The sequence below is a fragment of the Mixophyes fleayi genome, chromosome 2 (genome assembly GCF_038048845.1).
Source record: "Mixophyes fleayi isolate aMixFle1 chromosome 2, aMixFle1.hap1, whole genome shotgun sequence".
In the NCBI taxonomy this organism is placed as follows: domain Eukaryota; kingdom Metazoa; phylum Chordata; class Amphibia; order Anura; family Limnodynastidae; genus Mixophyes; species Mixophyes fleayi.
In genome coordinates, this window is record NC_134403.1 from 16,246,548 (window position 1) to 16,273,687 (window position 27,140).

At 42.5% G+C, this 27,140-nt stretch overlaps 1 protein-coding gene across 2 annotated transcripts in view; it reads right to left on the minus strand.

Moving 5' to 3' along the window:
- Positions 1–27,140, minus strand: part of WNT11 (Wnt family member 11) — a 66,311-nt gene that overhangs the window by 5,400 nt on the left and 33,771 nt on the right. For both annotated transcript variants that reach the window (XR_012688559.1, XM_075198561.1), the window contains exons 3-5: positions 25,406–25,641; positions 15,683–15,960; positions 14,125–14,417 (exon numbers count right to left, since the gene is read on the minus strand). Coding sequence is in view for 1 of the 2 variants with exons in the window: in XM_075198561.1 (XP_075054662.1) it covers positions 14,125–14,417; positions 15,683–15,960; positions 25,406–25,641 (807 nt within the window). In the remaining variant the exon portion in view is untranslated. The remainder of the gene's footprint in view (positions 1–14,124; positions 14,418–15,682; positions 15,961–25,405; positions 25,642–27,140) is intronic.

Consider the following 27,140-nt stretch of genomic DNA (forward strand, 5'->3'; position numbering starts at 1 on the left):
GTTGTCCTTGTTTAGGACGCACAGCCGGTATCTGGATACAGTCGCATCCAAGGCAGAAAGCATAACAGAGCTTACACAGCTGCCTGATTATAGATAGAGAGTGCTGAAGAGCACAGAATAAAGGCAACACCTATAGTTATATATTTATATAATACACGGGAAACCTCTTTAACATTTTTAGTTTCTTTTTTAAATGTTTTGCTTCTATAAAAAAGTTGAATGGAAATAAAAACACGCTGCACGTTACAGTATCTGCAACTGACGTATGTGGTTAAAACAGGAGAGAATATTTAATTCTCACTTTTTCAGGTTTGGAGATTGGCAGGGACTGTTTGCTATCCACAGGTCATGTCAGTCGTAGATAAAACCAGTTTTGTGAACCCTGCAGGAGGTCAGAGGGGATTGCATTGTGCAGATGTGGTGAAGAGGACACAAAGGGAAGAATTATATTTGACAGACTCTTTATAAATACACAGTAGCAGAAGACGGATTGTGAAAAGCAATACGTGGGGCAGGAGAGTTAATGCAAGATTGTTTATCCAAAGCAGTAGAGAGTTTACAATGGTAAATAGCTAAAAAATGGAATTATGAGATAGATGTAAAACAAGAAATTTTCATTAATTATTGATAGTGGAGCAGCACGGTGGCTCAGTGGTTAGCACTTCTGCCTCACAGCGCTGGGGTCATGAGTTAAATTCCCAATCGTGGCCTTATCTGTGTGGAGTTTGTATGTTTTCCCCGTGTCTGCGTGGGTTTCCTCCGGGTGCTCCGGTTTCCTCCCACACTCCAAAAACATACTGGTAGGTTAATTGGCTCCTATCAAAATTGTCCCTAGTCTCTGTGTGTGTGTGTGTGTGTGTGTGTGTGTGTGTGTGTGTGTGTGTGTGTGTGTGTGTGTGTGTATGTTAGGGAATTTAGACTGTAAGCTCCAATGGGGCAGGGACTGATGTGAATGAGCTCTCTGTACAATGCTAATTAGTGGTGCTATATAAATAAATGGTGATGATGATGATGATCCTATAGGTAGGATGCTAAAGATCATTTACGATGAGTAAAATGAACAAGACACAGGGCAGAATAATCTCTGACCGTGTTGTGAGGCCTTGATTTGCACCATTGCACCTACATTTCTGGCAATGCACATGGATTTGTTTAGAAAGATAGTGGCATTTGCAGAGGAGCGGGCTGTAGCGGTGGGTGGGAGGAGCTGGGTGGAACGGCAGCGTTTCTCGCTATGTAAGCAGTCGGCGCAGCGCTGTGCACTCTTTGGAAGAGCAGAGCAATAACAAGATTTCATTCTGCAGAGCCAGAATACTGATATGACGTAAAGCCATGAAACGGTCACATTTTGAGCAGCATTACTGGCTGTGCTCTGCACAAGTGTGACCTGCCGCAGACTGCGTCAAATCCAATACTTTTAATGGGACGCACTTTCTATTCGCACTTTATTGGAAAAGGACATTTTCAGACACAGCGGCAAAGTGAGGCAAAAAAAAAGGAATGCATTTCCTCTGGGACAAACCATGTTATAATTCAAGGGGTGCAAATGAGTTTATTATTTTGCACACAAGTTAAATACTGGCTGTTTTTTCACTTAGCACACAAATATTTGATAGCTTTATTTTTGCACCAATATTTAAAGTTGATCTAGGACATGCCCTACCCCAACTATAAATCTCTCCCCACATTTCAAATTTACTCCCCCCCCCCCCTTCTCCAATACAACATGGTTTCGCCCAGGTGCAAAGTTACTCCTTTTTTATGCTTTGCTCTCCTTAATGACTCAGGCTCACTTTGTTCAATTTAAATAAAGCTTTAAGCGTCCAATAGAGCCACATGTAACAAGGAGAGTACAGATATTCACTCAGTCCAACCGTTAAGACATAATTGTAGTCTAAATCGAGAAGCGTTTTAGAAGAAAAATGGAAAGATTTATTAAATGAAAGAGCTGGTTATAAAGTGGTCGGGGGTTGGACAGTTGATGGGACTTTTACACGGTTCTCTGGCTTCCCCAGAAATCTAGGCGTCTTCTGCTAGTGGAGAGCACCCATGTACCTTGAAATGCAAAGGGAAGAAGTCACGGTGCACTGGTGGAAATTAAGTTATCTTTCGGTGCACATCCAGTCCGCTCCATAACTAAGGTCCACTGCTGTTGTAACGCCACAATCACGGACATTTATAATGCCAAAAAAACCTTATGTTTATTAATGCGTCTCGGTAAATACCTAAGAACAACCATGAAGGACACTAGAATGCGGCTTTCACAGATGCACATACAGGGACTGACTCATCAAGGAACGCATATGTAGATATATGCCATATTTTACAGTAAATCGCTCTGCGCATGCCCAGAACGAAACTGTATAACAGAGAGCGCAAGTGAATGCAATTCATCTTCCGACGCAAATGACCCTTACTACAGCCTATGATTTCAGGAGCGGAACATGGAGGGGACTGGCCGTATGTACGTAGTTAATGTACAGTAAGGGAGCGCCAAGCTCAGTGCACGCAGCAGCGTCCGATTCAAGCTTTGAGCACCTCTTAGGTACGTGTTTTTCTGACATACCTCTTGCTCCAGCTACAGGTCGGGTGTAAGTGCTGATTACTAGTGATGATGGCTGTATATGCAGCTAGAACATGTGTTTGAAATCAGAAGCAGTTGTAACAATGTATTTTATGTACAGTAAACATTAATAACATTCTGATAAATGTATTTTATTGGGGGGGTGGATGTTGTATTTTATTTTTTTATGTTTTGTAATTAATGACTATATTATTGATAGGTTACATTAAAAATAAAAATTCTGTGTGTTCTGCTGGGACTTCCACATATGCATTGTACGTATCCTGCAGTGTATTGTGTCTATCAGAGCAGAGCGCACCTAGACCCGTATTCAACACGAGACGTTTCTTCAAATCCACTTGTAGTTGAATACAGAGGCACGTATGCCTGAATTACGAGCATTTTAAAAAAGAAATGCTCAATACGTTCGTTTTAGCACCTTAATGAATCAGGTCCATCATTTCCATACCTTCCAAAAGTCCAGATTGTGATTGGACTGTTCCAATCCTTAATGGGTTGGAGCCCACCCTAACGTCAGCATGCAATCATTGGAATGTGAGTGTGGTTGGACGGATCAGGGCTCTGGTTTGGGTGGAGAGTGGGCAAGGTTCATTTTGTCCTGATTTTTCATTTATAAATGTTGGGAGTACAGATTTCTCCTGATGATTGTCAAGAAGTGTAGACTGGCCGGACCTCCCTACTATTCCCAAATGAAGAGCAGTAACTTAGGACAAGTACAACTAATAAAATCATTGAAATGTGCGAGTACAGAGGTCTTTGAAGCCGCAGTTTCACATATCACAACCTAGTACACAGAAAAGAGACAATCTGCAAGGCGCAATATGCTGTGGAGCCATTATGTCACTCAGTGTTTTAGGTGCCCTACAATAAGGGACACATACAGAAAATGCAGGTTCTGTGGTGGATTGTAATAAGGTGAGGTCACAGGAAGCCACTGCATTACTGAATGACATATTACTGGACAGTTACGGCTGGCATAATACTGGGCACTACAAGCATCCGTCACTTTACACACGGGAGACTCCCCGCACCCCAGTGACCCCATCAACTCTCAAGCTACCGCTCTGTTCTGAAATGAGCAGAGCGTCTTCCTTATTCGGAGTGGCGCATGCACATTGGCACAGAAGAAGCCCTCTCTCTCTTTGCTCTTTTCAGAACAGAGCAGGGGGGCTCGGGAGGATACAGGGACATCACCAGCATGTACCTAAACTTTACTACAGGGTGTGGTGATGCCCTGTCCCAGCCCTGATAGTTGGTGGCATATGATTGGGAATAACTGTTACTATGGGAATATTACTGGGCACTATCACTGCTGGCATACTCCGCATACTCAGCTCAACATAGGGTGAGTGACAAGCTGAAGCTGAGGCTGAGTGACAGGTTGAGGATGAGTGACAATCAGAGGCAGAGTGACAGGTTGAGGCTGAGTGACAAGCAGAGACTGAGTGACAGGCTGAGGCTGAGTGACAGGTTGAGACTGAGTGACAGGCTGAGGCTGAGTGACAAGCGGAGACTGAGTGACAGGCTGAGTGACAGGTTGAGACTGAGTGACAGGCTGAGGCTGAGTGACAAGCGGAGACTGAGTGACAGGCTGAGGCTGAGTGACAGCCAAAGGCTGAGTGACAGGTTGAGGCTGAGTGACAAGCAGAGACTGAGTGACAGGCTGAGGCTGAGTGACAAGCAGAGACTGAGTGACAGGCTGAGGCTGAGTGACAAGCAGAGACTGAGTGACAAGCAGAGACTGAGTGACAGGCTGAGGCTGAGTGACAAGCAGAGACTGAGTGACAGGCTGAGGCTGAGTGACAAGCAGAGACTGAGTGACAGCCAAAGGCTGAGTGACAGGTTGAGGCTGAGTGACAAACAGAGACTGAGTGACAGGCTGAGGCTGAGTGACAGCCAAAGGCTGAGTGACAGGTTGAGGCTGAGTGACAAAGAGAGACTGAGTGACAGGCTGAGGCTGAGTGACAAGCAGAGACTGAGTGACAGCCAAAGGCTGAGTGATAAGCAGAGGGTGAGTGACAGGCTGAGGCTGAGTGACAAGAAAAGGCTGCAACTGAGTGACAGAGGCTGAGTGACAGGCTGAGGATGAATGACAGTCACAGGCTGAGAGACAGGAAGAGACTGAGTGACAAGATGAGGCTGAGTGACAAGAAGAGGCTGAGGCTGAGTGAAAATCAGAGACTGAGTGCAGTGTCGTAACTAGACATTTCAGTGCCCTGGGCGAGACAGGGCACCGGCGCCCCCCATCGAAGTGGGAGTGACATTTCCCAAGTGGGTGTGGCCATGTCACAAAAGTTGTGGTCATAGGCGTGAAGTGGTAAGCTGCCAAAACCAGAAATGCACTAGCAGGATTGTTTCACAATAATCAGGACAGTTAGCAGATATGCAGCTGTGTTTAGAGTGGTTTAAGAGAGGAAAACATTAACACATCATTAGGTGTTAGTGGGTTTTATCAAGTGATAGGAAGGTGAGATGAATTATGGAAATTACAGTTACAATTTGAACTGAACTGGATTTTTATGCATAATAAAAAATAATCCTCCCTTTATGGGTGGTCCATAGCTCCGATCAGTGGGCCAGCCAGCTATCCCGTTATCCCATCATGGTATAACAAGACCTCCACTTCTTTTTTTCAAGTACATAGAACCAATCACCAACAAAAGAACCGTTAAATACCTTCAAACAAAGGTTGTCCCTGCATATACCTTTCTACAGTCCTAATAGGCAAAAACATATGTAAAATAAGAGGACGCACATAAAGAACATATCTGGTTTTGAAACACTGCTCCTGTAGTCTCGCCACGTGATCAGGTAGTAAAATTCCGAAGCGCGCTCTCGACCCAGGCGTTCTGCACTGGAAGCGCATAACAGTTGTCTCCTAGCAACCATAGGACACGCCGCTCGTTGTTCTGACACAACAGTGCAGAGATCGCAGTGACTAGTCAGACTGCAAGAAATCTACAGAGCTGCGAATATGTCGGTCTAAACAAACTAAGAAAAAGGAGTCTGTGAACCGAATGAGCTCAGTGCTTGGGCAAACACCAAGAGAGTGAGTGATACTAAGAGGGGCAAGGATTGATGATAGGGGCGGCGGCGGGCAGGGATGCAATACAAGTCATCAAATGTACTATATGCCACAGAGAGGAAGGTAGCGGGTGGCTGCTGCGCCCCCTTGGGCTTGCGCCCTGGGCGACGGCACCGCCCGCACCACCCTAGTTACGGCTCTGACTGAGTGACAGCCAAAGGCTGACTGACAGGCTGAGGCTGAGTGAAAAGCTGAGGCTGAATGACAGTCACAGGCTGAGAGACAGGAAGAGACGACTGACAGACTGAGTCTGATTGACAGCCCTGCAAGCTCCCAGAAGTACAGCGTACAGATTGTTGGACTCATATACAGGCCCTCGCACACACTTATAGAAACTGGTGTCTATTCAGGACACCATGAAAAGACTTTATAGACCCTCAACTATAATATAGTTGTTGTAATAAACAACACAACTGAGGCATGAGGCATAACATTCATAGTAAATAAATCAGCTGGATTTTGGTTCAGCCTGTAAATAATGCCACCAATGATGCACAAATGATGGATGTACTTTACCCTACAACCACTTCTACTAATGTGTTTCCCTTCCTTCTCTCATGGATATCACACAGATATACTGTACTGATAATCTATCTCTGATGACCTGTCTATCTGTACTTGTACCAGCCACAAAGAATCTACAATTAAATACATTAAAATAAACATACCCGCGTTCCCTGAAACTGTTTCCAACAAACGAGGAATGAAAGTGCTGCACAGGCTGAATTTATAAAAAGCAGGGAGCCTGACAAGCGCAGTATGTATTTTTTTATGGTAATGTTAATCATACTGTGCAAAATCGCTCACATGTCTCCTGTGTAATGTATCGGGGTCATAAAAATATAGAACTGTCAAATCAAAGTCTACGCCAGATGAAACGCAGAGCGCAGGACAGCAGATTTACAGTCCACTTATATTAGTGGGCTGAATGGACAGGAAGCCTCCAATGTGTCAGACAGAATAGCTTTTAAATCCCAGATATCAGGGTGTGGGCTCTCAGATCAATGAGCCAGCGCACAGCTTTACTGCGAATACCAGGAGGATATCTGAGAAGTTGGAACTTTCGGGAACTAGCGTCTTATAATCTTCTACAAAACAGCACGGATTCAATGACATAACTTTATTTTAACAAGTTCCTTGTGAGAGTAGCTCATCCCTTGCAGTGAAGTAAACTGTAGCCTCTGTTTTATTGATCTCTCTGGAAATTCTCCACTTTCACTTCACTCGGTCGCTGAGCAAGTTCTCACACATTGACTCTGCACTGCCATTCAGCAGAGAGAAACACAGTGACATGAAGATCATTAAGAATATGCTCTAGGAAAGCCCAATGCAACAAATACATAATTATAGACTACAGATTCAAGCTTCTTATGGAGGCACAGTACATTTTTTTTAAAGCACAAAAGCACCTATTTGGCTGCCTGAAACATACAGAAGACAGATGAGGGCACCGCGCTAGATTCAGGGGTCCTCACATGCAGCCCCCACATCTTCCATAAGGCAGTGCATTAAAATGTTAAAAATAAGAACCGTATATACTCGTGTATAAGCCGAGTTTTTCAGCACATTTTTGTATGCTGAAAAAGGCCACTCGGCTTATACACGGGTGAACTTACCTGGTGTCCGGTCCCTCGGCTGTTAACTTCTGCATATGCGTTCCAACAACAGGAAGTTCGGCATTTGGAACGCAAACTTGCGTTCCAAATGCCGAACTTCCTGTTGTTGGAACGCATATGCGTTCCACTGGGATAAGTGAAAAAGCTCTCTCTCTCTCTCTCTCTCTCTCTTTCTCTCTCTCTCTCTCTCTCTCTCTCTCTCTTCTCTCTCTCTCTCTCTCTCTCTCTCTCTTTCTCTCTCTCTCTCTTTTTTAATTTACAGTGCACTGTAAATTTTCAAAATAAGGTTACACTTCAAAACTATCTACTTTGCTTCAAGGTAAATTAGCGCTCTTTTCCACCCTAGGCTTATACTTGAGTCAATAAGTTTTCCCAGTTTTATGTGGTAAAATTAGGTGCCTCGGCTTATATTCGGGTCGACTTATACTCGAGTATATACGGTAAATAAAGATTAATAAAAAGAAAACATTTTATATTTATTAATGTTGTATGTGCATTTGGTTAAGAACCTGAGGTGCAATAGGAATGTAATACTGTTACTATGAGACTCTAGGGCTGAGTATTTATACCAGCTCGTACTTGCCAACCATTTAAAACTTAATATCCGGGTGATCCCGTCAGGGGGCGTGGTTGGAGGGTGGGAGGGGCTGGGCGTGGTGAATCGCGCCACTTTGGCCGAGCCCCCCCATGGCAAAAATGGCATTTTGTCGCGGGGACGAGGCCAAAATGACGCCATTCACCGCAAATCGCTTAATTTTGATGAGCAAGTTGCCATATGCGGGATACCTGCCTGCTCTTCTGGGAGTCCGGGAGACCTACCCGAATTTCGGGAGTCTCCTGGATTTTCTGGGAGAGTTGGCAAGTACTACTAGCTACTAGTCATCATCAGCAGTGCCAAGTATGCCAGCAGTGATGTCCAGTAATATGAACAAGCAGTAGTAGCGCCCAATAATATGCCTACTGTTGTAGTAATGTCCAATAATGTCACAAATGCTACTAGTGCCCAGTGTTATGCTAGCAGTAATAGCAATAACAATAATAATATGTCATCAGTAATAGCAATGTACAGAAATAAGTAACCAGTAATAGTAATGGGCAGTTAACAGTCACCAGTAATAGTATTGACCACTAACCATTCCCAGTAATTACCCATCACCCCCTACTCCCACCCTCTTTCACTCCGATTCCCTCAATTCTTTATCCTGCTCGTTACCCCAAAAAATAGTGCTGCCCCAGTGGCATTTACTGTCCAACATCACTTGATGTGATGTGAGGTTATTAGCTTCTCTGTAGTATTAAGTGCTGTTTGTTATTAAACTATATTTTATAGAGAATCAAAGGTTGCAGAGTTCTGCTGGCGGGCTGCCAAAGTCTGCAACAGGAAGGGGAGGAGCATGTGAAAGTTCATACCAGTATATTTTCAAACTCACTTTATGTAGGTTTGATGGGGCATACAATGCCCAAGCAGAAATGTTTAAAATGGCTTATAGCAGTAATCCCATGTTTTTGAACATGAATCACTGTGACAGGCTAAAATTCTGCGTAGTGTCATGTGACTATCATGGCAACCACAGTCACATGGCACATTATTATTATTGTTTATTTATAAGGTGATAGCAGACAGGATGCAGTAAAACAGTACATGACCAAACAGGACATTGAAATAAAGACATAAACAGTACAAAAGAAAATAGGCAAAGCAATAAAAAACACAGCAAATGAATAGTCAAACCCGCAGGAAATTAAGTGCTAGGCATGGAATAGCCTCTTACTGTGACTCAAGATATAAGCATAGGAGGTGAGGGGAGCAAATCAGCACAATTTGAACCTGTACCCAGGAGTGTAGGCGCAGTCAACAGGATCAGAGGCACTGGTTGAGGACAGGGGGGAAGACATAGGTTAGCTGGTGGCATAGGTAATGAAAGGCAGAACAAGAGGGAAGAGGGTCCTGCTCCTGAGAGTTTACATGTTAGAGGGAAGGGCTAGACAAACGGCGTGACACTGATGGAACTGGACAGCGGGAAGGGAGGGAGAAGGGATGAGTACAGGAGGAGATTTTGTAGACTTTGATGAAGAAATGGGTTTAGAGAGGCCATGTCAAGCTCTGGAGAGAGTTGGAAAGCCAGACTGGGAGAAGGAGTGAGATCCAGAGGAGGGAAGCAGCACGGGAGAAGTCTTGGAGGCAGGAGTGAGAGGAGGTGATGAATGAGGTGGAGAGGAGATGGTCATTGACAGAATGCACAGGGAGGGACTGTGGAGAGAGATGAGACTGGAAATGTAAGGGGAGGAGAAGCCAGTGTAGCGACTGGCAGAGAGGGGAGGCTAATGCAGAGTGGCAGCAAGGAAAATTAAGGCAATGCCCCGATGGATGAATTTTATTTTTTATGTGAAATGGGTGGCAAAGAGAGCTGAGAGGTCTTGGACCATCCTCCTGAGCTCTGTCTGCACTGTAAAATTCTCCCCCTCCTTCTCCCCCCCCTCACATTACATGCTGAGAGCTGTGGATGTGTGTGTGTGTGTGTGTGTGTGTGTGTGTGTGTGTGTGTGTGTGTGTGTGTGACTGCCAGCCACACTTATCTGCCCTTCAGAGAGATTTTGAAAAGGAGAAAATGATTTTCAGAATGACAGCTAAGATAAATGAGATGCTTTCTTAAAAGGTAACTTAACTTGCTGTTTAAAGAGTGAAAAAAAAGAAAACATTCTATGTGGGATTGCTGCTTTAAATATGTGGTTTAACTGGAATGCAGAAGAAAAATGAATAACTGTGTTTTTCAAATTATCCTTTTTATCATCCGGGGAAAATAAAAATTGAATAGACGCAGTTCCCTTTTAAAGAAAAGTGAGCAGATGTGCTTATGAAAAACCTGGTTTATATTACTTCAATATGTGCCTAAAAATAGCTGTGTTTTCTTAATAGTTATCATGTATCAAAATGATCCTTTTCACTAAAGAACCCGTTACCTCTGCTGAAACAATGCACAGTTTGTATTTACAAATATATTGCTGACTTCATCAACAAACATTATTTCTTATAATGTGTTTTCCAGGAATAAGTAGAACCTCATTAACGGTAAGTTATAGGGTGAGTTCTTACAAGACAACTGAAATGCCGGGAAAGAAACCTTCAAGTAGAGCAGTCAGATTTACTTTACTTATTGACAGTCATAAATCCCGGGGGCTGTTTCATGTATCCGATCCTTCGGGTATTTTATTCAAGATCAATTTTCAGCCCAACAAAGAAATCTGGGACAGAGTTAAATTTATTCCTGAACTAAGACTCAGTGGGACTAAACACACTTGTTACACTGAGCCAAGTTTTAAAGGAAAAATGTAAGAGGCCTAAACTTCACATTTATCAAAAATATTATTGTAAATACGCTGCAGATTTGTAGCACTATATGATTATGATGGTTTTATTTTCTCCGGTAAAATAGGGGCCTATTTATCTAACAGAGGATGAGTTTTAATTGCTATCACAGCGATAGCAAAAATCTCTTATCGGCGATAACAGAATCTCTTATCACTGCAATATATGAACAAAATCTTGCCAAGGCTGCTTAACGATACTGAGCAATAACGCTGCCCTGCAGCTTTGACAGACCGGAGGCGAGAGGGCTTCAGATGAAGCATGGCATTTTTACTTATAGCTTACTTGGTCTAGTAAACGGATGGCCTCAAAATTTGGGGTGGTTCCAGCAGGAATAGAAAGGAAATAGTGGAGGGACGAAAGTCGGGAGCCCCAGGTGAGGGATACACAGAAGGCACTATAGCGGAAGGGTTTCTGAAGGTGGGAATCTAATTAAAGAACTGCTGTCTCAGTAGTAAAAAATGTTTTTGCCAATGACTTCTGTCTTTAAACACCTCCAACCACCTTCCCCATGCCTTAGTGCAGGGCTTTAGAAGGAAGCTCTGCTGGGGAAACCCGTTCTCTCTGTTATTAGCACAGAGGCCGTCTACAGCTGCGGTCAGCCAAGTAAATGAGTGTTTCCGAGTAGTGGGAACTAATAATAATAATAGTGAACAAAAAAGATGACAGGTCCTATTTATCTTTGCAATGAATAGTTTATTGCAACACACATCTATTGTAAGCGTTTATGCATTTAAAATAGTTTTTAAATAAATTATTCTAAATTCATTTCCAATAAATTACCATTTCGCAACACTCCACAACATTTCCTGTATATTTAATACAAACCCCATTGATTCAAGTCATGATTCATAAGATTCCATGAATCTATTGCTTTCAGCAGCCGGTAAAATGTTTCATTATCACAATGTGTAGACACAAATCATGAGCAGTGATTATATTAGACAGGACTTAAATGTTTCAGACAGCACAAGAATTTGTGTCTATACATTGAGTCACACACAAAACCATCCTTTAAATAACAAAACCTAAATTGTTACACTGATCTGTCAGATTCAATTTTTTCCCCAAAGCATTTACACCCGTGTATAATTAAATATACTTTACTTGAGCTCTGAGAAGTAATTATCCAGAAAAGTATATTTTAGATTGGCATTAAAGGGGTAGCAACCCTTATAAACTAAAACCTACGGTGTCTGAGCCAAAAATGCACCCCTGAAAGCTACATAATTATTTGTATTAATTAGTTTCTGCTGCTAATAACTTTTTTGCATTTTTTTTTAAACTTGGAAATATTTAAAAAAGTAATTTTTTTAAATATATTTTTTGAAATTGAGGCCCACAAAAGTATATCTATTGTGTATTCTATCTATCTTTTGAGATTATAATGCATTGGATACTTTTTGACCTACAAGCGGGCCCAGGTTTCCCGCTGGGAGCTTTAGCTATCTCCCCGACTCAGCAGCAAACTGTCAAAGTGTATTTGCTATCTATACATTATATATGTTATTTGTTACCCACAAACACTGGAGGCAGCCATAGTCTTTTTAGCTTAACATATCACTAGGAACTAGTGGTATTCCGAGTCAAGAGTTAATGGATAGGCTATTAGTTCAGCCTACAAGATGGTTGTCTCCACAGGTGGTAGTCATTATACCGATGCTGATAATTCCGACAAAGGTGATATGAGGTGAAACGCGTTGGTTTGCTACACATTCAAACTGACTATTATTTTTCTGCTTTCTGGAAAGATCGGATGCTGTTTATACCACTCTGTTGGAACCTACATTTACTCCCCCCCAAAGAGGAACAAACAGACAGGTATACGTTTCCCCTCCGGAGGACATCTAGAGACGCTGCGCATGCGCACATTGAATTTTTGCACACCGGCCGCTCCAGGACGGAGCTCTTTCTCTTTATATCGGACGTCGAGCACCGATGATATATACCAAAACCTTGCTCTATGAGATCAAATTTGGATGTGCACCATGGGGGCAAGATTGAAATTTAATCCTTTGAACTGGTTGTGATTTTTTTAACCACTCATATTATAGGATTGATATCAAGGCACAACGGAGCACACAAGACATTGTTTTGAGAAGAAACTTCTCCCCGTATATGCCTGTTGCGGACAGTACTGAATATTATATGGTTTCTTGCATAATCAATTTGTATCATATGGTAAATTATACTCTGGCCAGAGAAATTACATGTTTATGTGTTTTTTAATGTAAAATCTTCAAATACTATTATAATATAAGACTGTCACATTATTTATATTTTGGTGGAGTCCCAGGGAAATATACCTTAAAGTAATCTTTGAATTAGGGTTAAGATTAGTGTTAGGGTTAGGATTAGGGTTACGGTTACGCTCCTGGCATTGCCGCTTTAAATCACCAAATCTCACTGTCCTCATTGTAAGTGGCGTCAATTCCAACTGTCGGCATTTGCTGCCCTCAGAATGTATAGGAACCGTGGGGCAAGCGTGTCGCTCATGTGGTCTGTGTTATTTATAGTAAGTCTGCATTTACTCTATTTTGGGATTATTTGAATCGCCATTAATTTCTCGCTATACCGATTGTCGGAATTATCAACAATCGGTAAGCACAGTGGCCTAGTGGTTAGCACTTCTGCCTCACAGCACTGGGGTCATGAGTTTGATTCCCGAACATGGCCTTATCTGTGTGCAGTTTGTATGTTCTCCCCGTGTTTGCATGGGTTTTCTCCGGGTGCTCCGGTTTCCTCCCATACTCCAAAAACATACTGGTAGGTTAATTGGCTGCTATCAAAATTGATCTTAGTCTCTGTTTGTAAGTTAGGGAATTTAGACTGTAAGCTCCAATGGGGCAGGGACTGATGTGAATGAGTTCTCTGTACAGCTCTGCGGAATTAGTGGCGCTATATAAATAACTGATGATGATGAATTACCAGCAACAGTATAACATACCCCACCCGTCTCCACTTTGTTTAGGAGACTGGTGGCATATGTCCCTACATTTATCCAGGCAAAGTCGGGACAAAATAAGCCTAACCCCAATCACCTAAAACCCCCCCTAATCCGACAAACCACCCCCCACTTTACCACAAAGACCCTTCTGAGGTCCACAAAAATGTTAAAATCTAGACTGTTTGGATGTATGAATAAAAAAGTGATTTTAAAAGTTGGTTTCTGTCCCTAGCACACAATTAAATGGACAAATAATTATATACGATTTTAAAAACGATAGTGTGGTCTTATGTGGAAGTGTCTGGTCCACTGTAAGGACAGACACTGGGGAAAATGTATCAAGCTGCAAGTTTTTGGCATGTTTGACGAGTAGAGATGTTGCCTATAGCAACCAATCAGATTCTAGCTGATTGAATCTGATTGGTTGCTATAGGCAACATCTCCACTTTGCAAACCCATCGGAAACTCGCAGCTTAATAAATTTACCCCATTGTGTGTTACAGAAATCTGCGTGTTGTTTCTTACCTGTCTTGTGTTCCATGTGATCCCAATTTTTCATTCTTCAAGCAATAATCCGGCGAGCCTTGCAGGTATATAAGTTCTGTTTCTTGCACAGGCCGAATGTCAAGGTCTTTTGGCACCAGATGTTTCCGTGTTCCCATGGGCCGGTGAACCACCTTTGTTGCTGATAGGTACCGGGTTTTAAGGTCCAAGGCGATTTCTCTAAGGTCCTGCAGACCTTTCCAGCATGTCTTAATGGAGCAGGACCCTGATACTCCATGACACTTACATTTCACCTCCAGGGAGGCTTTTAGCACCTTAATAAGAGATAGAAGAAGTGTTATTACGGTCATGAAATGATAAGACATCCAGAGATATATTTTTTTGCTGAAATTAAGTTACTATAAACCATGGACCAGGCCAAGAATAAAGCTTCAGACTTCAAAATTTATTGTGATTAAAGAGACATTTAGTGCTACATACATCAACGTTAATCATTGATCCAGTGTATTACTACCAGGGGGTCTAACATCCCATCCCATCCGGTGGGTTCCCCAATTGCTGACTCTGCTTATTCCTGCCAGCAGCGCGTTGCTGACAACAGCGCCTGTATGGAACAGCCCATTTGGCGTAGCGAGCAGGGCATCATCACCCCGCTGCAGACTTTGGTGGACCTGCTGGATGGGGTGGTAAGTAATATTTTTGTTTAACTCATGGAATTCCATCTAGAACTGAATTTCTACTTTCATGATAAAAAAAATGTAATATAAATCCTTTCCCAGGTGGATTTGGGATGAGGAAGTATGATCCCTAATTTATATTTAAAAAAAAATTGTATAGCGTTGTAACAAGTCTAATAAAGTGAAGCCCATTTGCGACTGAAAAATAATGAAAGCAAATAGAGCATTTACCTGGTAGAGCATGTTGGGACCAGTATGTGAGAATATCTGTAGAGCCTTTAGCCGGCAAAGCATGGGCATGCTGGGAACAGTAGTTCCACAGCATCTGAATAACCTCTCTCTGGCCTTTTCAAGGAAGAGGGTTATTATGCAGCTTTGCGGGACATTATAATGAAAAAGTACCAGTGTAAGTCTCAACTGTCCCAGTTATGAGTTGGAACTCAAAACTTTCAAAAGGGTCATGACCTTGAGTCCCAATTCTCTGACCTCAAAAAGGACATGGCCTTTCAGAAAGTGGTTGTAGCTTACTTTGGAATGTTGACGTGGTTATGCGAGTCTGGATGGGGTTTGGTTGGATCAAGGTCGTGATTTTGGTGGCCCCAAATGATCAGAAAATGATCATAAAATAAATATATTTTCAGCTTCCATTCTCAAAGTGAGCACCAAGCGCACTGTTTGAAGAAGGTCTATGCAGACACAGTTCTGCTTCAGGCACCTGTTTTGCAGAAATAATTATACCCCTTGTGACCCATGACCCTATGACTTTGGGGCTAGTTCTGCACTTGCCAAACATTTAAGATTAATAAACGTAGCAACAGAACAGTGGCCAATGTCTGTCACTTACACCGAGCCTCACACACTATAAAACTATAGAACACACAAGGTACCCATGGACCACTCACCTGTCTCCCCACCTCACTGTTGTGTAGGTGCATTAGTTTATTCGCTTGAGATCCTGCCTTCTTCATCTTCATTGGGGCATCTGAGAACTTGGAACCCATGAGGACACCATAGTTGAGGTTGTCGGCACATCCTCCCCACCGATAACCTGGACCCAGGGTCTCCCCAGGTATAGGGCCACACGAACAGCCTGGGAGGTCCCCGGTGGTACAGGCCCTTGCAATAGTGTGGCTGATAGTAGCTGCCGACAGAGCATACACATAGGCGGACTCTCTCGTCCCTGCAAAATACAAAGTCGTTCTGTTCAGTCATCGGTTCCATTGATCAAGGCTGGGAAACTTGATATTCAGAATAAAAAAAATTTAGCTGCACACACAATTAATCTTTATTTTTACAAATAAACTACAAAAACACGCAAGCTTTCAATATTAAGCTAAATGTAACGTGGCATGCTTTTATTTAGAAGAAAACATTTGCCCACATTGTCCTGTTAAGTTTCACTGGACCATCAATACTTGTACTCATTTATTTTTCTCAGTAACGACTAAGCAACTTCAAAGTGGGTGGGGCTAGAACCACCCAAGTAGCCAATCGAAACATTAGAATGTTCGCAGAGTTATAACAACCTGTAGGCAGTGATTTAAATGTTCACATGGCTCCAGCAACCATACACTGTTCATACATTTCTTTTAACGTAACTGGATTACCAAAATAATAACCCTTAAAAGGTTTCAGTGGCAGATTTATCAAACTTTCTTAAAGAAAAAGTGGAGGTGTTGCCCATAGCAACCAATCAGATTCTAGCAATCGATTTGTAGAATGTACAAGATAAAAGTTAGAATCTGATTGGTTGCTATGGGCAACACCTCCACTTTTTATTTTTAAATTGATGAATCTACCTTATAGAGTCTAGAGCTGTTTAGAGCTCTAGTTAACATTGGGGCTTCATGGTGGCACTACAAAACTGTTATATTATGACATTATAGGGCTGTATACTGGACAATGGCTTGATTAGGTCTGGTAGTAAAAATATAAAACACGCACACAGCAAGAACAGATAATCATATTCAGTAAACAGATAAGAAAATTGACAATCACACTTGGGGCTAGATTTACTAAGCTGCGGGGTTTGAAAAAGTGAGGATGTTGCCAATAGCAACCAATCAGATTTTAGCTGTCATTTTGTAGAAAGTACTAAATAAATGACAGCTAGAATCTGATTGGTTGCTATAGGCAACATCCCCACATTTTCAAACCCGCAGCTTAGTAAATCTAGCCCCTGGTCACTATTAAACTATCTTAAAGAAAACCCATAAAACCTGGGACTTTCTACGAGCGATACAAAAATAGAATGTTTCCACCGGCATGTCGCACCCAAACCACTTCCTTCATGAAACCCCTTAACTCACGCTCAAATCAGAAAGTGCAAAAAACATGAGTTATGTTATTTTATTGGTCAGTTTCATCCTCTGCCTTCAGAAGTCATACCTAACTATTGACATTCGAAATCGAGCTGATAACTATTTGCGCTCACGGCATAGGAGAGGTGCCATGTTCTGGTGATTTTTAGCTTCTGTAAACTGCCTAATGAAAAAGAATAACACAGTTCTTGCAGTCATTAGACTGAGTCGTTAATACTAATGAAGAGCGGCTTCCTAACACCAAACAAAGTCCATTCCCCCCTCGTTGGATCTCCCAGATCCATGATCTTCTGACGGCCAACGGTACACTTAGACGTGTGGAAGATGTAGAGCTTGTTTCTAAGGAAAGGTTTCTATAATTTCCTCCGGGCTGATGAATGTACGCAGCAGAGAGAGCCTTCGTTTCATGGGTCTTACCTACTTATTATGAAGTAATTATATGTGAATGCCACAAGCCCAATTATAACGAATAATTCCATACATCAACCTAAATGTTACAGGTAAAGGAAGCAAGTCTGGAAAGTAAACTTTAGGGGAACTGATTCCCTTTAATAGGCTAAAGGAATTTGCTTCTTTTAGTCGGAAATAGTAAAAAGCAAACCCATATATATATATATATATATATTACATGTTATGTGCAGAGATTTACTAACCTGCGGTTTGTTCAAAAGTGTTTTGAGGTGCCTTGATGTGCAGTTTGTAAACTGAGCAATTTACTAACGGCAAACCTCACCTCAAAGCACATCATCATCATCACCATTTATTTATATAGCGCCACTAATTCCATAGCGCTGTACAGAGAACTCACTCACATCAGTCCCTGCCCCATTGGAGCTTACAGTCTAAATTCCCTAACAGACACACAGACAGACAGAGAGACTAGGGTCAATTTTGATAGCAGCCAATTAACCTACCAGTATGTTTTTGGAGTGTGGGAGGAAACCAGAGCACCTGGAGGAAACCCACGCAAACACGGGGAGAACATACAAACTCCACACAGATAAGGCCATGGTCGGGAATTGAACTCATTATCCCAGTGCTGTGAGGCAGAAGTGCTAACCACTTAGCCACAAGGCTAAAACCCATCCCTTCCATTTTATTAAAGCCTGACCTGAAAAAATGATCGCCCCCTCCGTCTAAGAGATCACTGGCCCAACCATCAGTACTATAATACTGCCCCATCCTGGTGCCCCTGGTTGGTGGGTACTAGGGGAAAGTGTGACAATATAGTTTAAGCACTTGTGGCACTACAACTGTCAGCATGCACTCACAGCCTATGACTGTTACTGCCTGCTGGCACTTGCAGAACTAACAGCGCTAGCATGTACCTGGGTGGTAGTGTATACCATCAATAAATAAATGTCAAAGTAGTGCCTCATTATTATAGAGATTAATTATAGTGCCCACATTATTAGAGATAATCATTATAGTGCCATCTTTAAAAAAAAAAATCCTGCATTAATCAAAGATTGAGTGTGTTCTCTGCTAATTAATTAAAGATTGAGTGTGTTCTCTGCTAATTAATTAAAGATTGAGTGTGTTCTCTGCTAATTAATTAAAGATTGAGTGTGTTCTCTGCTAATTAATTAAAGATTGAGTGTGTTCTCTGCTAATTAATTAAAGAGTGAGTGTGTTCTCTGCTAATTAATTAAAGATTGAGTGTGTTCTCTGCTAATTAATTAAAGATTGAGTGTGTTCTCTGCTAATTAATTAAATATTGAGTGTGTTCTCTGCTAATTAATTAAAGATTGAGTGTGTTCTCTGCTAATTAATTAAAGAGTGAGTGTGTTCTCTGCTAATTAATTAAAGAGTGAGTGTGTTCTCTGCTAATTAATTAAAGAGTGAGTGTGTTCTCTGCTAATTAATTAAAGAGTGAGTGTGTTCTCTGCTAATTAATTAAAGAGTGAGTGTGTTCTCTGCTAATTAATTAAAGATTGAGTGTGTTCTCTGCTAATTAATTAAAGAGTGAGTGTGTTCTCTGCTAATTAATTAAAGAGTGAGTGTGTTCTCTGCTAATTAATTAAAGAGTGAGTGTGTTCTCTGCTAATTAATTAAAGAGTGAGTGTGTTCTCTGCTAATTAATTAAAGAGTGAGTGTGTTCTCTGCTAATTAATTAAAGAGTGAGTGTGTTCTCTGCTAATTAATTAAAGAGTGAGTGTGTTCTCTGCTAATTAATTAAAGAGTGAGTGTGTTCTCTGCTAATTAATTAAAGATTGAGTGTGTTCTCTGCTAATTAATTAAAGAGTGAGTGTGTTCTCTGCTAATTAATTAAAGAGTTAGTGTGTTCCCTGCTAATTAATTAAAGATTGAGTGTGTTCTCTGCTAATTAATTAAAGATTGAGTGTGTTCTCTGCTAAGTATGGAGATGCTCTTCTGGCTTTGCAGAGCATTGCAATAATATATATATATATTTTTACAACGCCTCTAGCCTGGGACTTCTTAACGGTTTTGTTTTTGGTAATGTGAAGTCTGTGTGAAGGTCAATGTTTACCCCCCTAAAGTGTGATTGTGTATAGTAAATCCCCTGTAATGTGTCTACATGTACTCATAGTACCTCCCTTATACCAATACACTCCTTATTCATTTCAACATTTTAAAAATACCCCCTTTGCATGCTTCCCAACGGACCCAATTTAAGGGCTCTATCCCACCATCTGTTTTAGGACAGCGTTGTCTTACGGGTGAGATATTTGGGGGGTATGGCAGAGTAGTGGTGAACTGGTGCCGCAAATGGTGTTTGGAGGTGAGGGGAACGGAGTACAGGGCATTCTCTGGGTGTGTGGCCCGCTTCACAATGTGACCATGCCCCCATCCCAATGCCGGAAAGACAAACGTTGGGATGTTTGCTTCTGATTAGATTTGCATCTATATATTATATTCTTTACTACTAAATGTATTATTATGTTGAGTCAAAATCAACAGACTGTAGAACCTCTTGAATCTCCCCTAGTTATGTCTTGGGGTACACATTCCCCAAGTTGAGAACCCGGCATCTAGACGTAGTTGGATGCTGTATTATGTCAGGGTAGTCTGAGTTTGTGGTTGGGGGAATGGAAGCCAGTTACACAGTTAATCCTGTAATATACTAAATGAGCATCTACACGACTCTGCTCATATATCCAGCTTGTAAACAGCAGGATGGTTGGAAGGAATCCTTGGCATGTTCTGACCATGTGCCACCGCTCAGCAATGCCCCACGCTGAGAGGGTCATTTGGTCGCTATCCAATTGCTCTACTCTTGGCTTTTCTTCTGACACTTCTACCCGAGTCCAGTCTACCTGCACCACATGTCCCGCTGCTCTTCATACCACTCTCACATGCCAAATCCATTTGGCCCTGACACTCACTGGTCTTTAACCCCTTCTGAGTAAAGGAGAATGCAAGCACAGAGACACGGAGAGACAAGGACAGGGGGGACTGCTAATATTTGCCATCCCCCTCCATAACAAGCACAGCTGGTCTATGTCCCACAGTCCCGATTTTCAGAAACTAACCAAGGAGCCGGGCGAAAAACGGTTCCATGGAGCAGCCTCTATGATGAAGTTGCAATAGGCCTTTTACACTAGGAGAATAAGCAACACTTTGGGACTCGACTACAATCTGACTACAAAAAAAGTGTCTGTTGTCAGCTTGTGGCAGAGAGTTTATTTTTACTTTGTTCAGGAAATCAATCATTTAGAAACCCCCGCTAGAAATCCTACGTTTTTCCCAGAGATCGTCCGTTAAACGTTCATTTCTAAGATTGTGACAGTAAAACTGGTGGTAAATATATGTGTGTTCGATGGAGAGGAACATGTGCAAAGATTCTGCCAAAGAAAGATCTTTTGGAATAGGATAATTGTTGCGATTCGTGAATTCGGCTCACACTGTACAATCTTTGAGATGTATCTGTCATCCTTGGAACATAAGTTATTGGTAATATAAATGATATTTAATGAGGAATATTTCTTTGCAATTTCCCTTTAACTAGAACATCTTTTACAAACTTAAATATGATTAATGTAGTATGAGTAAGAAAATGTTCTCCACTGCATCTAGCTTGAGATCTGCCAGTCACTGTTACAACTTTAAATTTCAGTAGGTTATATCTCCGTGCGATTAAACACATTGGGCCTGATTCATTAAGGCACATAAATGCCGATACGAGCCGCATTTTGCATAAAATCACTGTGCCCATGCCCAGAAACGAACCATACATCAGGTCCTCCAATTCATTTTTAGAGTGCAAAGGACCCTTACTACAGCCGAGGATTTCATGGGCATAATAGAGGGGACTGGGCGTATGCACGTATTCAATGTACAGTCAGTGGCGGATCCGCCTGACATCCATTGCGGAGCGCATCACGGAGGAGGAGGAGACCAGGGAGGGAGCCGGATCGCCAGCTGACCACAAGGTAAGTATTTTCTTCTTTTTTTTTTTTTCAGGTTTTTTTTTTTTTGTGCTGCCTCTGACGGGCCCCCTGGGCTGCAGGGCCCATATATATAATCACTTTTTTTTTTATATATATATATATATATATATATATATAGGGGCCCCGGTGCACTGCTTTGCCCGGGGGCCCAAAATGTTGTTAAGAGGGCCCTGACAGCACCTAAAAACAATTGTGAGATGATCGAATTCCACCTATACTGCAGTTTATCTTCCTTCTGATTTGACCTTTCACCGCCCCCCTTCCCTTCCTTCACCACCCACTGTCCCTCTTCACTCTCCACCTCACAAATATTCAACCTCTTTACCATCTGCACCCTCTTGTTGTCACAGCACAAGAGACCGCAGCTCTGTGTGTGTCCAGTACCACAGCCCGTGACCTGCTGCAAATACGTCCGTCCCTCTCTGAGTCCCCACGTTTCATTCCTATGGTTGCAGCAAATCCGAAATATTTAATGTACCTGGAGACGTGGGAGCAGTGGTCTGAGATCTGTCTGGTTGGATGCAGACTGGGTGCAGACTGCTGGCTGTAGTCAGGAAACATATGTCCAGTGCAGGTGGTTAGAGGACATGAAGTATGACACAAAATACATTCTAACATTTACATTTTGCAGAGAGGGGTTTCGTTCTCTTGGATTTATACTTCCAGTTACTAATTATCTTGAATGTCTGCACGTCTCTCTTCTATCTGTGTCTCTTTACTTTATATTTCTCTCTGTTTTCTCTTTCTCTATTCTTTTTCTGCCGCTGTCTCGATGACTTTCTCTCTGTCTCTCTCTGTCTCTCTCTGTCAGTCTGCTTCAATCTTTTATTCCCTCTCCTGCATGTCTCTCACTTATATCTCTGTCTCTCATATTTCTATTTCTCTCACTTTTATGTCTCTGTGCTTAGCTCAGCAATAGAAAATCTCTTAGCTGTCATGGCGATATTTTATTAGTAAAGTTTGGCTAAAGGTTTATCACTCTCTCTTTCTCTCTCGTTTTCTCTCTCTCCATCTCACTCTCTCTATCTCTCTCTTTTTCTCTGTCTCTCTCTCTCCATCTCTCTCTGTCTCTCTCTCTCCATCTCTCTCTGTCTCTCTCTCCTCTTCTCTGTCTCTCTCTCTTCATCTCTCTCTGTCTATCTCTTTTTCTCTGTCTCTCTCTCTCCATCTCACTCTCTCTCTCCTTTTCTCTGTCTCTCTCTCTCCATCTCACTCTCTCTATCTCTTTTTCTCTGTCTCTCTCTCTCCATCTCTTTCTGTCTCTCTCTTTTTTTCTCTGTCTCTCTCCTTCTCTCTCTCTCTCTCTTTCCTTCTAATTTTCTCTCTCTTCATCTCTCTCTTTCCATCTCGTTTTCTCTCTCTCCGTCTCTCTCTGTATCTATCCCTCTCTCTTTTCCTCTGTCTCTCTCTCTTCTTCCCTCTCTTTTTCTCTCTCTCCATCTGCTTCTGTCTTTCTCTTTCTATCCTTCTCTCTGTCCCTCTCTCCTTCTCTCTCTCTCTCTCTCTCTCTCCTTCTCTATCTCTCTCTCTCTCTCTCCTTCTCTCTCTCTTTCCCTCTCGTTTTCTCTCTCTCTCCATCTGTCTCTTTCTCTTTCCTTCTCTCTCTCTCTCTCTCTCTCTCCTTCTCTATCTCTCTCTCCTTCTCTCTCTCTTTCCCTCTCGTTTTCTCTCTCTCCATCTCTCTCTACCCCTCGGGCCAGTCCCACAGTGGGCTACCTTGGGCTATAATTTGCCTGCCAGGCCCTGGTGCTGGCCACGCTTATGCCCAGAAGTGCAGAGTGAGGATCCCGGGTCCGGACCTTTCTGTGTATTACAATGTATTTGGAATGAAGAACTTGTCATGTTTTTAATGTCACATTTATTATTAATTTAACAGATCAACAAGAAAGCCATGTATAATAATATTCTTGTTAAAACCATAACACAGTAAATACAAGAACCTAAAATTTGGTTTCTCCAGCAGGAACACTCACACACTAACATCAAAAGGGGGGGTTCAGAAATCAGAAATAGGGACTCTCCAAAGGTGCTTTGTAGATCTCTGCCCAGGGACTACTAGAGGACATTATATGAGTCACCTTCTGTTTCAGCATCCCAAGAAAACTCCCTCGGATGTCAAGTTGGAAGCACTATGCAGCATAGCACCAACACAAATACATTGTAATATATAATGAAGGTGACATTATATAGGAGAGTGGTATAAAGGGGAAACACTATATACCACATACAGCTGAGTATATATCAAATTATACTACCCTCACCAGGGGCAAACGCAAGATTTGTAGAGGGGGGTTTCCACACCACGCCGGCAGTGGGCGTGACCAGCATGCATGGGGGCGCGGCTATAATTTTAGACAGCGCTTGGCTGCTCTCCAACTCTTCCTATCCCCATAATATACATGGCCAATGCTGCTTGCACTACTGTTAGGTGCACGCAGCTCTCCCTTTTCAAGCAGAGCTGTGTGAAGCGGGGGCAGGGTCCAGCCACCTCAATTATACAGTGCCCCAGGCTTGAAGGGGGGTTTCCAGGCACTAGTTAACCCCCCCCCCCCCCCCCCCCTCATTTTGCCTATGCCTCACAGTACATATATTGCACAGCACCTACACCCAGACTATTTATAAATTCACACAGCCCCCCAAATCTCACAGCCCCCTTATATATAATATACAAATCTCTCTTTGCAGTATATATAAGGTAAAACACATCCCCTCCCAGTGTATATCATATCATATAGCCCCTCCCCCACAGTATACAATAACCAATCACACATCAACCCCCACCCATTATGTATATCATACACAGGCCCCTCTCCCTTGTCCTAATACTGAACCCTATTCCCAAGCAGGGGTTCACAATCCCTAATCCAAATTCATAACCCCAGTAGCTAATACCTACTCCGGTAAAACGGAACCCCAACGACCTGGCAACCAAAGAATGATAACCCAGACTCCAAATTAACTGGACATCATTTGCTTGAGCTTAAATGCAAGTTCCCAAATGATACTCCATCCACTACCAATTATGCACCATTCGGATGAGTGGCTGATTTTATTTTACATTACTAACGACTCGATAGATTGGGCAGCACGGTGGCTCAGTGGTTAGCACTTCTGCCTTACAGCACTGGAGTCATGAGTTCAATTACCGACCATGGCCTTATCTGTGAGGAGTTTGTATGTTCTCCCCGTGTTTGTGTGGGTTTCCTCCAGGTGCTCCGGTTTCCTCCCACACTCCAAAAACATACTGGTAGGTTAATTGGCTGCTAACAAATTGACCCTAGTCTGTCTATGTGTGTCTGTGTCTGTCTGTGTGTGTATGTTAGGGAATTTAGACTGTAAGCTCCAATGGGGCAGGGACTGGTGTGAGTGAGTTCTCTGTACAGCGCTGCGGAATTAGTGGCGCTATATAAATAAATGGTGATGATGATGATAGACAACACTTAAAAATGTCCAAGCCAGCCAACCAAATCTGTACTTGAGATAGGAAGGGACATCTAACATTTACCCCAATAACAAGATAACAAAAACATTTGCATTTGCAATTACAATATAAACAGGTCTAACCCGCACTCCAGGAGAATGTGTCTGAAGCGTAAACACGATTAAGCCAAGTTCTGGCAATAAATCCCCTTTAATATTGAAAGTTCCACAGCCTTTTTTTTTTTTTTTAACAGTTTAATGTAACACCGCAGAAACCTGAGCCCAAAGCCAACTAATACCCAAAACTGGTGCTGTGAGCTGCATTTGGCAGGGTGCGCGGGAACACCGCTGAATTAGTGGTGTTACTGTATCTTTTGGGAAAACAAAACAGTTGGAAGAACCTTAAGTGCATTATAGTGTTAAGAGATTTGAGAAGAAGAGCGGGATTATTATTTCATCGCTGGGCATTTACCTCTTTCCAAATCCTGATGGAAGTTCGGTGCCAACTCTATGGAGGTGCAATTCCACCTCATATCGGAGAAGGCTTTAATGCAGGTTTTCTTCACCTCCTTCGCCGCCTGAATGATGGTCTGCATCAGTTCCAAGTTGCTGCGACACAGCTGCATCTGCGAGGAGACCAGCCCGTCCAGCTGCTTGCAGTGCTGGGTCTGGTTCAAGGCCAGGGACGTGGAAGTCTTGGAGAGCGCTCTGCGAGAAAATAAAACAGCATATTAATATTACCCAGCGGTGGTATGTAAGTATGGTACATGCACCAGAATGGCTGGGAGCCACAAAATAAAGTTTTGCCACAACATCTGTCTCAGGTGAATTAACTATTTTATTTATACATGTGTGTCCTCTATCACTGACGTTGTTACACAAGTGGCAGCCATTTTTCTGGAGACCAAAATGCACTCACAAGTGGCAGCCATTTTTCTGGAGACCAAAATGCACTGAGGCCCATGTCAATAGCTCAGCCACTGTGGCTTCTGCACTGGAGACAAATTGGATTGTGAGAACCGATCACCAAGTGGTGAGTGAGACTGAGCAGTGGAGAGAAGTGTCAGTATGGCAGGGTGTCCGGCCACCTTGTCGTACTGCCCGCCTTCCTATAACGCAACACTGCGATGTTTCCCATTCTCCTGCCACCAAACACCAGCTCTGGCGTTTAAAAGAGGTTTTCCCACTTTCAGATGACTTTAATGGTACGAGCCTTCCTGCAGCTTTTACTACGGGCATGACATCATCCTTCTGTGCTCTTCAGTCAAGCACGTATATCATCGTGCAGGGTTGTTTCCATTTCCCTGGGATACAGCACAGCTCCGTCGTGCACTCTAGACTGGATACAGCTGTATAAGGAAAGAAACTTTGGGGATCTATTGAACTGTGATAGCCCCAAAATTCCGGAGAAAACAGCCTTGGCTATCGCAGGACTTCACTTAGTTTATGAAGGGGTTAATGCAGGAGAACTGGGAGACTACATGAAGAGTAAATAGACCACTTTCTGTCATATCTCTGAGAAAATAAAAGACTCCATCGGATGATATAGAAATATGATATATAAATATGGCTAAAAACACACGATTTAAAATGGTAAAATAATGTATATAATAAAAATTGCGTGTGGGATGTAAAAGACAATAAATGTAAGTGCTCTGACGGTTGAAAACCCTTTATCGAAACATAATGCTAAATCAATTCTTATTTTAAAAGTAATAGGAGACATTTATGAAAAACTGGGGCACAGGTAACTGCAAAAATGTGGTCCTAGGCACAGATATTAAAATCTAACTTTTGTTTTGTTCTATTATATAAGGTCACATTTTGACATTATGATGGGGGGGAACTTTGATCGAGGGCTGTGATGATGCAAATCGACTTGTCAAAACCCCCGGCGCCCGCACTTAACCTGGACCATCCCTCCTGGGATATACAATGAATTGCAGCCATACTTGCCAACTTTTTAAGAGGTCTTTCCTGGGAGATCCCAGGCAGGGGGGGGTGGTTGCCATTTTTGTTGCGGGGTTGGGGCCAAAATGACGCGATTCACCGCAAATCGCGTCATTTTGACGGTAAGAGGCCGTTTGCGGGATATTTGCCTGCTTTCCCGGGAGTCTCCCAGAGATCTACCCGAATTTCGTGAGTCTCCCAGACATTCCGGGAGAGTTGGCAAGTATGATTGCAGCAATTCTTGCTCAACGCCCCAA